This window comes from Salvelinus alpinus, chromosome 12 (assembly GCF_045679555.1).
Source record: "Salvelinus alpinus chromosome 12, SLU_Salpinus.1, whole genome shotgun sequence".
In the NCBI taxonomy this organism is placed as follows: Eukaryota; Metazoa; Chordata; class Actinopteri; order Salmoniformes; family Salmonidae; genus Salvelinus; species Salvelinus alpinus.
Window position 1 is genome coordinate 27204005 of NC_092097.1, and position 13401 is coordinate 27217405.

Here is a 13401-nt window from a genome sequence, read left to right on the forward strand (position 1 = left end):
CATGGATTTATTATACTTTTTTAAAATGTAGGTGTTCCAAAGGTCTGTATTAGTGGCTTGTAGGCTGTGCCTGGAAGCCAGGAGATGCTAAATGTGTTTATGTTAATTAACTGTCAATTACCATGAGACTGGCTGTAATTTGTTTGACAATCATCTGCTGGTGTAATTTCATGACTGTCACAGCCTTAGTACAGACTCCAATATGTTACATGCTATTATTCTAAAAAGTCAACATAACCCCATAGCTTTTACAGAAATCTTTGTGAGAAAGGCTGAGTCAGATAAACTGATACAGTACGTCATATGTGGGCTAGTTAATAACCTGTAACAAGACCTAGGCTACATTTATACGCACTAAGAACTGATATGCCTCTGGCATAAAGCATTGAAGTGGGCACGCACTGCTCCTACCTTTGTTTGCCCTGTCTAAAGGCAGGATCATAAATCAATACTTATTCTATAAAAAAATATACTATTGAAATGATATAATTGATACTGTTTTTAAACCCTTTTATTTCAAAATGTTTTGTCATTTGAGGAATGGATACAAGATCAATTTCTATTCAATCTCGAGGACAAACACTGATGAAATGTTTTCTTATCGAATGATTGATAATGAACAATAAATATAAAATGATTGTATATGTTGTGTTTTTGTTTGAAAGGTTTCGGGTGAACTTGTCTCAAATCTTTTTTGTTCCCCTTATCTGATTTATTTACCTATTTAAGTCTGTTCTTATAGCCATTATAGCCAAATCTTTTTTGTTCCCCTTATCTGATTTATTTACCTATTTAAGTCTGTTCTTATAGCCATTAAGTGGTTTCTTATCACTGCATTGTACAGTATATGGCAGAACTATATGAGTGGTAAATGCTGGGAATAATGAACACTGTCCAAACACACAGTGTATAAAAAGGCCAGGGTATAGCCAGTCCAATGTACTGTACTCCCAGGTAACTGATCAGACAAGATGAAGTTGGCTGTTGTGCTGTTTGCCTTAGTGACCCTTTCTGAGTGCCTTCTCAAGTAAGTACCATCATTCATTAAATAAAATATATAATGTATTTCATTTCTTGCACCTTATATCATCGCAGATTTCTGTAGGGTATTGTGTTGTTGAGAGAAACATGAGGGTAGCTTTTAAAAATGCTGAAACTAAAGTGAAAGGAAATCAGTTTTCTAACTGCAGCATCAGACCGTTTTGAGACTGTTCCTCTGAGTCATAGAGATTGCAGTAGTGTTATATTATCTGATGCTAAACTAGAGATGTCCACTCTGTGGCCCAGGATTCCTCTGATAAAGGGGAAGTCAGCCAGGCAGACTCTGGAGGAGAAGGGTCTGTATGAAGAGTACAAGAGGAAGTATCGCTACAACCCCAGAGCCAAGTTTAACAGCAGGGCGGGTGGTGCCATGGTGCCCATGATCTACTATCCAGAGGTGAGTGCACCTAGCTATAGTCTCCATTGGTGACTGCTTAGGCTTACTCAAGTGTCTGGCTGAAACATTCATCATATCATCTCACGAATCTCTCTGTCTTTCTCCCTTGACTGTCTCACACAGTCGACATACTACGGAGTCATCGCCATCGGTACTCCCCCTCAGTCGTTCAAGGTTCTCTTTGACACGGGCTCTGCTGACCTGTGGGTGCCCTCTGTCCATTGCAGCAGCAGCCAGGCCTGCAGTGAGTATGGACACACATTGATGACAGGGATACTAAAATACACAACCGGGAAACAATGAAATAGTAACTAGTTGTGGAACTGTATCTAAACATGACATTTTATCCTTTGATTCTTTGTTAAAAATGTTGATTTAAATCATGTCTATTCCTCTCTCCCTCCCACCCTCACCAGACAACCATGCCAGGTTCAACAATACAGCATCCTCCACATTCCAGCCCAGCTCAGAGACTTTCTCCATCCAATATGTCACTGGTTACATGACAGGGGATGTGGGATATGACACCGTAAAAGTGAGAAACAGAAATATCTATTTACTTTCTCCAACATTGGTAATGTAACACTATATGTACTCTCAGTATGACACTCACATTTCTGGACTAAATTAAATATTACCACTACCTTTTTAAAACCAAGTTTAACTTTTTTATTTCCCAAACACAATTCAACACAATCACAATCGCTTTTTTGACTTTTTATTATTTTAAGCATATTTTAACACTGGCTTAAGACCTAACAAACACTTTATACTTTTTTAACACTGAGAAGAAAATACTTCAATTTGCTGAACTTGCCATTGGCTCAACCATCGGCTCAACTTACCCCATGGCAATTGGCTCAACTTAACCCAAGGCAAACATTTAGACTATATTAGTCCACACAGCTACACTGCACTTTCATGCTAAGTTTAGGACCTCACATTGAAGCTTATAGAGACCCAAACTGATGTATAGAACAATCGTTAAAAAAATATCTACTTTGGTTTAGTTACAAGCATCATGAAACCTCTAACACAAATTAATTTGACTTGATGAAAATCTGTTTTTTGGACCTAACTTGAAATGATGACCTCTTCCTAAATATTTGGTCAAATTATACATTTTGTGTATGGTTTCCTAGAAACAAAGGTTGCTCAACTTACCCCTTTGAATCAACTTACCCCACTCTCCCCTACAACTTTTCATTCTTAAAGGTACAATTTAGCCATTTTCATCTCAATATCAAATCATTTCTGGGTAACAATGAAGTACCTTACTGTGACTGTTTTCAATTAAAATTGTCAAAAAGAAACAAAAATAGCTTCTTAACAAAGAGCAATTTCTCAAGCAAGACTTTTGCCAGGACTTTCTGATATTGGTCTGAGTAGGGAGGGGAAAACTGAAAACTAGCTGTTATTTGGGACTCTTTCTTATTGGCCTATTAACTAATTTAATGCCTGGTGACGTCACCAGGCAGGCCATAACTCCATCCCAACAAAACAGGCAGAAATGTATTTTCCAACAGCTCTTACACTAAAAGGGCATTATCATAATTTTCACAATTTAACACTATTATTCCAACCTCAAAGTGTGTATAAAACATTAAGAACACCTTCCTAATATTGAGTTGCACCCCCCCCCCTCCCCTCAGAACAGCCTCAATTCATCAGGGCATGTACTCTACAAGGTGTCGAAAGCATTCCACAGGGATGGCAGGGATCCTGGCCCATGTTGATTTCAATGCTTTCCACAGTTGTGTCAAGTTGGCTAGATGTCCTTTGGGTGGTGGACCATTCCTGATATACATGGAAAACTGTTGAGCATGAAAAACCCAGCAGCGTTGCAGTTCTTGACACAAACCGGTGCGCCTGGCACCTACTACTATACCCTATTCAAAAGCACTTAAATGTTTTGTCTTGCCCATTAACCCTCTGAATTGCACACATACACAATCCATGTCTCAATATTGTCTCAAGGCTTAAAAATCCTTCTTTAACCTGTCTCCTCCCTTCATCTACACTAATTGAAGTGGATTTACGGCCAGTCTATGTCATGGAAAGAGCAGGTGTTTTTAATGTTTGTACACTCAGTGTATATAAAACATAGGAAAATTGCATTCTTTACTTCACTAGGCCTTTGAAATGTGTCACCACCAGCATTTTGAGAGGATGTGTGTGTGTGACTGTTTTTTCCCCTCAGTTCGGTGACTTGTATGTGACAAACCAGATCTTTGGCCTGAGTCTGGTGGAGGATGCTTTCCTGGATAACTTACCATGGGATGGGATTCTGGGCCTGGCCTTCCCCGACCAGCAGTCAATTAACGGAGGTACTCCTGTATTTGACAACATTTGGAAACAAGGAAAGATCCCTCAAGACCTGTTCTCCATCTATCTGACCAGGTGAGATTTCATTGGAGGAATAAGTAGACGGTTGGGAGGAGGGGTCGGGGACGAGGGGGGTATGATCTGCTGATGTTTACTAAGTCCTTCTATGTGATGAACATGTAAATTCTTCTTCCCAGCTCTGTAGATGGCAGTATGTTAATCCTGGGAGGAACTGACCCCTCCTACTTCACAGGAAGCATCCAATGGATTCCCATCTCTCAACCTACTGGCTACTGGCAGATCACTGTAGACAGGTAATATTATGGACGGCTAGTGTTTGTGAGTGTATGTGTAACAGAATTGAAGATGATAATTTTCCCACACAAGATACCAGCCAAGTTCAAACTCATTAAGGATGATCAGTCACTGGTGTTAGGCCTACTTTTGTTGTTGATGATTACAGAATAGTGATGCTCTGCTGAATGTGCTCTGCTTGTTGCAGTATTACTATCAATGGGAATACTGTGGCGTGTGCAGCAGGCTGCCAAGCTGTAGTAGACTCTGGCACCACTGAGATCCTAGGGCCTACCAGGGACGTCAATAACATCAATGGCTGGGTGGGAGCCTTCAGCGAACAGGTGGGTTTCACTGGATCTCAGTCTTATGAACACAGTTTTGTAATGGATATTTGTTAAGTTTTTCAGATTTCTAATAACTGAGGTGGAAATTATTTATGTTACTAATGAACGTGGCTCTGTAAAAGTTTTCAGGATAAAATAAAAAATAAACATTCCTCACTTCTTTACAGGGTATCGTGAGTTGCAGTAACATAAAGCGCATGCCTGAGATTACCTTCAACATCAATGGATTCGGCTTCATTCTCCCAGCATCAACCTATGTTTTCCCAGTAAGTAGCTCTAAAATGTAGTCTAATGTTCCATTTGAGCATGTATTTGAGTGCAATATCATACTATTTTAGTGATATTTAAAGAATCATGCCAGTTAAAATAACCACAGATGTGCCAATGCTATTACGGTAATTTAATAATTGTTGCAATGTAAGGAAGTCAACAATGTTGAGAAACTTTTCCACCTGGAAGTCATACTCCATCTCTTCTCCCTCCAGTATGGCTCCAGCTGTACTACTGGTTTTGGCACCTGGGACAATGATCAGTGGATTCTGGGTGAGGTCTTCATGAGGCAGTTCTACACTGTCTTCAACAGAGACCAGAACTGGGTGGGCTTGGCCCAGGCTAAAAAGAGTCCAGAGTCAGACTGATACTGACAACCCTGCTGGTGCCCTGACACCATACCTGTCTGCATCTCAGACTGAGAGAGATTCACCAGCCCAACCATCTTCACTCCACTTCTGTTTACATCTGAAGTGAACATCAGACATGGGTAATGGAAAATGAAAAAATCTCCACTACTATGCAATTGTTCCAATTATGCAAATAAAACAAAGTTAACCTGTATCCGATTAATGATTGATTAAGTCTATTATGCTGTTTTTCAAATGTGTTGTCTGTTTGACACTTGAAATGGATTTTCATTCAGATTAACCAGATAACTGTTGTAACTGTTTATTGTCCCATCCTCCATATAAACTTGAGTGTTCTCCTCTGGTGTCAGACTGTATGTTGAGCTCAATAATTCACAATGCTGCCCACTAGATGGCATAACAACCCCTAGAAACTCAAATAGACACTATATATGTTGCTATTCATTTAATTGAGTCAGGAGGGGGCTTACAGAGAAAGGATGAGTCATCCTCTTTTGAATTCCGTCCACACACATACAACCACATGCCAATCATTCATCATCAGCAGCCACTGACTGGCATTAACCACGTCATCTTAGATGGATTCAGGTCGTATTTACATTTCCTCTGCAGGTCAAACGGTTCTAATTATAAACTATGCTTGAATATCTACAAGATGGAAATGTGTAATTTTTTACCACTATATGTGACAATAATACATATTGTACAGTATGTTACAGCAAGGCCATAGACCTCTTGCAGTGAAAATATCATGCATTCATTAATGTGCAGTAATCTTAGCATCTATCCACTATAAACCCTGTATGATCTAGTCCTTTTTAGAGAGAGGGGGATACCAATGTATTGTTGTTCATTCAGAACATCTGCTGCTTTAAATCACCCAGTTTAATCGAACTTGTCACTCCATTACAGATCTCCCGGGTGGCGCGGTGGTCTAGGGCACTGCATCGCAGTGCTAGCTGCGCCACCAGAGTCTCTGGGTTCGCGCCCAGGCTCTGTCGCAGCCGGCCGCAACCGGGAGATCCGTGGGGCGACGCACAATTGGCATAGCGTCGTCCGGGTTAGGAAGGGTTTGGCCGGTAGGGAGGGTTTGGCCGGTAGGGATATCCTTGTCTCAGTATGTAAAAAAAAAAAAAAAAAGTAATAAAATGTATGCACTCTACTGTAAGTCGCTCTGGATAAGAGCGTCTGCTCTTGGCCGGTAGGGATATCCTTGTCTCAGTATGTAAAAATGTAATAAAATGTATGCACTCTACTGTAAGTCGCTCTGGATAAGAGCGTCTGCTAAATTACTAAAATGTAAATGTAAAATGTAAATTACAAAGACCTGGATGGTTTTGCTGCTGGTGAGGGTCAATATAGTAATATAAGACATCTGGCGTGACTGAATCAGGGATTGCATCCCAATGGCACCCTATTCCCTGGCCAGAGCCCTATGGACCCTGGTCCAAAGTAGTGTACTGTATAAGGAATAGCGGGCCATTTGGGATGCACAGGGTTTTTGGACATCCCTCTCCAGTCCTCTTAATTAATCTAGTAGAAGTCTTCATTTACACTTTCTTCTGCAGAGACGGACACTTAATTCATAATGACATTGAGTACAGTAGTTCAGGTTGGTGATAAACACAAATGCACACAGAAACACACTGTCCTTCCTTCAGTCGACCTGTTATTGAGTTACCTGTAAATGACATATGGGACGTGATGGTGTGCACATAGGAAGAATAAAGAGCTTGCATCAAACAGTGCCTGAAGAAAGTAAATGGACAGATGAGTGCAATACACACTGCTTCCCGAGCAAGATGAGTTTCCACCTCAGTGGTCTGTGAGCTCTAGCATTTCATCCCCCAGTGACCACAGTGCATGTCATTAGGGTATTATAGAAACAGAAGCCAGTGGAGTGGCATGCCATTTGGCTCAGTGAAGCCTGATATTCAGGCTCACATCACAGAGGAACAGAAAACACTAAATCGCAAGGAGGGCTGTTATAAAGCATCAATTCAGATATTGAGATGTTTCAACTTCATGTTATGTATGTCTTGAGTGCCCCTATCCTAGAAAACACAGCATCATCACACTTCTTGGCTTGGATCTTTATAAGGTTGTGAATACAGTTGACAGCTATAGGTACAGTGGATGAACAGGAAGACATTTGAGAGCATAGGAGAGATTCTGACAAAAGATTGTCATTACAGATTAATGCATTTGTACTTGACCCAACAATATGCAGTGAGTAGAGACATTGAAGTATTCTTAATATAGTAAGTAACACAGACGTACAGTAGGTAAACGCAGAACATCACGAGAAATGACTACAACAAAGACACATAATACTTTTACATATCGATACAAATAACAATTACTCAGCTGATTCCCTTTTTGAGTATCATAGGAGACTACGCACGTTACTCTTTGCATATTTGAAGTAATTCATTGCTTGGTCCGAAATTATACATTTTCTTCACCTGGAAAAAATTATAAGTCTTTAAACAGAAGAGCCAGAGGTCCAATAGCTTCTATCAGAAATGACCATGTCAATCATACAATGCCAGAAAATTGTCTAATTTAAGGGTCTTCAAAGCATAACAAGAGTATAGGTTAAGATAATATTCTCATATAACATTATCTGGCTAGTATGCAAAAACTCATCCACAGTATTTTTCAACATCTTTACATAACTATTAATACTGTAGAGATACATAATATTAAACATCTGATTAATATATAGTATGTGATAGTTGGATAATGTGTAGTACGCATACATATGAAACTATATGACCCTGAGTAGGCAGAATGGATAGACATGAATGGATCATAAGAAAGTCTACTCTGAAAATGTTAGTGGCACATATTTTGGTATTTGTGTTCAGTAACTGCTTTAGTGTGAGTTAATAAAGTGCCTTTCAGCTTATACTATAGGTTTGAGTACATGGTCATAAGAGGTGGGAGTCTGTCTTCAAAGAGGTCCCTCTAAAACAGCACCGCAGTAAGTGCCTCCATCAAGGTACTTCAATTACAATGGCACCTGATTTCAAGTTAAGAGGGACAGAGATACTCAGGTTGAAAAGCTGTCAGTCAAGGTTCGGTAATATCTAATGAAGCACGTTAAGAAAACCCCATAGCTTACAACTGGGTGACTGAGCAGAGCTACATCATAAGGTTCAGCTTCAAAACAAGAGCTCAAACCATCTTGATAAACAGATGGGTAAAATTAACATCTGACTGTTTGTTGACCATTTTTCCCAAGCTCATCTTGCTGGCATAATATCAATGACCTTTGTATTATACCACCTACATCCGTCCTTAATCTTCTAGGTGCAGTTGTGTCTGTTTAGCAATACAAGTGAATGACAGGATGACACAGTATATGTTGTTCCTGTGCTAGAGTTGTGTTTACATCCAATGCTCAGCTGTGGCAGGGGCGCTAAGTGGGCTAGCATATTAGCTGTACTACTGGCTGCTATTTCTGACTGTGTTTATGAGACGATCGCCCAGTAGGCATTTGTCCATTTGGTTTGGGACTTGAACCCATACCCAGAAGTACTCAGTGGATTGTCACAACAACTCCCTTTGGTAGGACTGGGCTTGGCTGCTAACAAATATCCTTTCTGTCCCAGGCACACACTGTCCCACTAGCATTCCCCACCTTATAGTGATTAAGTGACAGAGACTATTCTTAGCCTGGTGATCCAGGCTTCACAGCAGCACAGATGTATTGGAGCAATGTTGTGTCTATTGCATTAAATAGATTTTAATGCTGCTTCTATTGGTTACATGAATTCAGTTACAACTCGTAATGTTTTTGTGCCCCTTATCACTGGAAAGCATTAACAATATTGGTATTTTAAAACATAGAGATTGAAGCATTTGATGAACACAGATTGCTACATAATAAATTAGTGAGAATGAATCCTCATTTGGTTGAAAGTTCTTGTCTTATAAAAAGACAAGATAGTGTAATACCACTACGTAAAGCTACTTGCCCTACTGAACTGATGCATATGGGAAGTGGATAGCCTCTTTCTGCTTAATAATTAAGTCACAGTCCTACTGAGGCAGCTGAGTCGCCCATCCTCCCCCTCCCCCAAATGTTTTGATGTGAAAGATCTTCTAGTTGAAGCGAAACACCCTCTCACACCACAATAGGGGTGTCCGAGCACACAGAGCTCAGAGACTCCGCATCTGACTTTCTTCTCTGTCCCTGTCTTCCTCTGTCCTCCTCCTGCCACTCCTCCTCCTCCTCCCCACATGGGCTCAGTCGCCCATTCTGCTCGATCAGGCCCTTTGGGTCCGGGAAGGCCACATGCCTGTTGAAAGGAGGCTTATCAAAGGCCCCCCCTCCTCCTCCGCCTCCCTCTGGGCCTGTGTCCTCATGGGTGGGAGAAACGCTGACAGTGGAAGAGTGGAGGCTGTCCCCCAGAGCCCTCTTGTCCAGGCCCTGGCCTGAGCAGCAGAAGCAGCGACAGGGTGTGAGGTAGAGGTAGATGAGCACCATCACCGCACTGGCCAGACAGCCCACCAGCGTGGTGTAAGCTGTCTTCATGCCCTCATGCCCTCCAGCCTGAGTGGTGTTGTGCACCTCCACAGTCACATACAGAGTCTCGTTGAGGGAGTCCCCCACTGCGTAACAGGTGTAGACCCCAGAGTCCTCTAGCGTGAGGGGCCCGATCTGCAGACTGCCGTCGCTGAGGACCCTAGCACTTTGGTTCCCAGAGGACACCTGCACATTGCCGGGCAAGACCCAGCTCTTCAGCATGTCCCTCTGCCTGGTGTCACAGCCCAGGTTTAAAACCTGCTCTAGATAGGCCTCCTCACCTATGATGGTCACAGCACTGCAATTTAGATGGACCTTGTTAAGCTCCAAGGTAAGCACCTTCTCCTTCTGCGTACCTGGGAGTAGACAGGTGTGGTCGTCCCTGAAGTCAGTGGCGGAGCTGAGCTCCTGGAGGTGCCAGCGGGCCAGCATGCTGTACAGCTCACAGCTGCAGGGCAGTGGGTTGTTGTGGAAGTAGAGACCATTCTTGATCCAGGCAGGCAGGACCTGGAGCTCCTGTATGGGCAGGAGTTTAACCCGGTTGGTGGACACGTCCAGTAGTATGAGCTTCTCAAGCCGGTTCCTCTCCTTAACCAGCTCCAAGGGGAAGCGTTTCACCTGGTTCTGGCTGAGGTAGAGCTTCTGCAGGCTGTTGAGGCCCGAGAAGGCGGTGCGGTCGATCTGGGAGATGTGGTTGTTGTAAAGCAAAAGCACCTCCAGGTGCTCCAGGGGCTCGAAAATGAACTCTTCCAGGATTTTCAGGCCGTTTGAGGACAGGTCCAGGTAACGCAGCCATGTGACGTACAGAAAAGCCTCAGAGGAGAGGAAGGTGAGGCCGTTGTGGCTGAGCAGGAGACTGTGCAGCTTGCTGAGCTTGACCGGGGTCCATTCAGCTTTCAGTTTACTGATTTGGTTGAAGCTAAGGTCCAGCACAGCGGTGTAGCGAGGCAGAGCCATGGGGATTCCGGTCAGGTTCATCTTGGAGCAGCTGACGATGTTGCTAGCGCACAAACAGGTTTTGTGGCAGGTAATAGGTTTGGAGCTGGTCATTGCTCCTGGAGGCAGTAGGAGAGTCAGGACCAGAAGGGCAAAGAGCCCCTTAATAGACACTCCTGCTATGGCACAATGGGAACCAGAGAGTTGCCCATCCACCATGTCAGGTGCAAGCATGGTGGAGGATGTTGGATGTATTTTTTGATAGGGAATCCTTGTTTTCCAAATGCAGCATTTAGGCTGCATATGACATACACCCTCAAACGACCATGTGCTGAAATAAAGTATTGTAATGTTATTCATCACATCTTTTATGGGAGGTCAGCAGCACATTGTCTACACTCACCTTGATATTTGTAGTGTCCCCTGGCAAAAATTATGCCAACACCTAGCTATAACATTAACAACCATATGACTTAATCATAACTCACACATGTGGGCTGTCAAGCAGAGTAAATGCACTACAAACCAGTAATGTACTTTACCCATACACACTTGGTACACTTACCTGGGTGCATTGCACCACAGGACATCTACAATAATTCCAATCATGAGTTGAACTTCATGCATCTCTGTACAAATCCTTCCTTCATCTCCATGCTTGTTTCATTCACTAACACATGTTAAACATTGGACACACTGCCTACAGCCTACACCTCTAGCCACATTAGTCACAAAAAGCACTGCATAATGTACAATAGTCTATGGCTACATAAAAAAAGCAGAGTACTTTTTTATCTGCTGATGCCATAATCTGACTCAATAAGATACATTTACAAACTTGCATATTTAAGATAATAAATGCAACATTGTTTCATTTTCAAAACCTATAGAAACCTGCTCAACATCCAGAAGACCTCTCTGCGTATCCACAAGCTTTATTTTACCTTGTGCTCCCTCTCAATGCGTAAACTGAAGAAGATCAAAGGCGATATTGAGAAATGTCGCAGGTTGAACAGCAAATGGATCCACGACGTCGATGCAAAATAGTAGCCTATCAATTGGCTATAATTCATATAAACAAAGCTAATTCGGAAGTGCTTCAAGCAGAGTAGACCACAGCCGAATGATGTCAAGCTTTCTATGCCGTAACAAAGAGAGAGAAGCAACAGCCTTCTGATTTATTACTGGGAGGGCGCTCACGAGATGCGCTATGACAAACACAGCACCGACCTCGAGCCAAGTCCATTAGTTTTCAACCCAGTAGCTCAATGCAACATTTTTACGGATTATTATCATGTAAGGTAGAAAGAAACGATTAAATAGGGAATACAGATTAGGAGAAAGGGGTTTTAAGCGGTAGCCTATTTATTTTAGTTACTAGGTTATTTTCTTTTCTTCTGTAGGTCTAATAACAGGTGAAAAGTTTACACAGGTGTATGTTAATGTGGCCCATTGTATAATTCATCCTATTTTGGTTTCTTAATTTCGAAAATAGGTCATACAATATGATGTGAAAAAAGGAAAATGCCACCTGAATCAAAGTGATGAGTTACCCGGAGCTACCCTCTAGTCTAGACTAAACACAGCCACCACATTTCATATTTCATATTTTCTCCCTCCTTTTTTATATGTCTGGTTGCTGTATGGATGTGAGAATCTTATATTTCCATAAATTAATGTCATTATAGTGTTGTTCTATTGCTAAAAGTGGCGGCTTCTGTGTTCAACCGTGGTAGATGAGTTGCCTTCATTATAACTGAGGAGGAGCGTTAATAAGAGGATTGTGCTGTTCAGTTCAAAGCCTGAAGGACAATTACTGTCATATCTGTCCACAGACCAGTGCTAATTTGATAATCAAATGGGGCCTTTTCACATTCTGTGCAGTTTCTAGACAGAAGGGGTCCTTGGAGGAGGTTTATCTTATCCCTGTTGTGCAGTGGAGGACATGACAGTTTGTCCTTCTCAGTGAAGAACACCTCAAACAGAGTCACATGTGCTTCCATTGCCTTTAAGAGAGACAAAGACCTCACTGTCTGTATAGGAGCTGGCAAGGAGCAGGGTAATCACTATCATGATCCGTTTGAACTGTAGATGCTCCGTATCAGAGTGTGTGATGTGCATATTAATATGTGTTGGTGGATCAATATGTTGACTTAGGATTGTAAGGAGTGGAATGTTGCATACAGAGGAATTACGAGATTCTTCATTGATTAGCAGATGCAGAAATGTGTGACCTTACTGAACAGCCCTGGTTTAGATTGCATGCAGGTGGCACACTAAGTAGCATTATCCTTTACATTGCCCTGACTTTGATCATTTATACCGTAGTGGGGATTTTTTTTATTTCATCTTGCTGGTGAGAAAGGTCTCACTTGAGATGAGTTGACCCCACCTCTCTGTTAACTCTCAGATCACATGGCACAAAAGATGTCACTTGAGCTTTCAGAGTGAAGAATGATGGGAACCATCTACAGGGCTGGTTGCCATGGAAGCCAAGGTCAGTGACAGGTTTCTGCTGCAGAGGCATTGAGGAGAGAGAGCAGAAAAGTGTGTGTCACAGGGTGACAGATTCTAGAGTCTGGGTTGAGCAGGCAGACGGAAGCAGAGGCAGACAACAAAAATGATCGTTTTCCACATTTATTTTCACAAGGCATGGTTTTCAATAGTCACTGTTTCAGTAATCAAGTTTCAACACATTCTCAATTCGTTTTCACAATTCAGTTAAAATGCTTCATTTCCATATACCATTTTCTCTTGACTTTTAATGAACTCCATCTTTTATCAGACTTAGTCATACAGTACAGCACAAAGTAGATTTGCCATGTCCTCTCATCAATCATTTCAGCCTTAGTAGTAAAAAAAGGTCCAGTGTAGTAAAAAATGTGA

General features: G+C 41.9%; 2 protein-coding genes across 2 annotated transcripts; one reads left to right on the forward strand and one right to left on the reverse strand.

Moving 5' to 3' along the window:
* Positions 1–870: 870 nt before the first annotated feature.
* LOC139535799 (pepsin A-like) lies at positions 871–5238 on the forward strand. Its single transcript, XM_071335607.1, has 9 exons — positions 871–1027; positions 1288–1438; positions 1562–1682; positions 1855–1973; positions 3639–3838; positions 3961–4077; positions 4266–4401; positions 4572–4670; positions 4890–5238. The coding sequence occupies exons 1-9, from the start codon at positions 972–974 to the stop codon at positions 5040–5042; spliced, it is 1152 nt and encodes a 383-aa protein (XP_071191708.1). The 5' UTR covers positions 871–971; the 3' UTR covers positions 5043–5238.
* A 1879-nt stretch (positions 5239–7117) lies between these two features.
* Positions 7118–11735, reverse strand: LOC139535798 (amphoterin-induced protein 1-like). Its single transcript, XM_071335606.1, has 2 exons — positions 11460–11735; positions 7118–10846 (listed from the first exon to the last, which is right to left on the reverse strand). The coding sequence occupies exon 2, from the start codon at positions 10816–10818 to the stop codon at positions 9178–9180; it is 1641 nt and encodes a 546-aa protein (XP_071191707.1). The 5' UTR covers positions 10819–10846; positions 11460–11735; the 3' UTR covers positions 7118–9177.
* Between the last annotated feature and the right edge of the window lie 1666 nt (positions 11736–13401).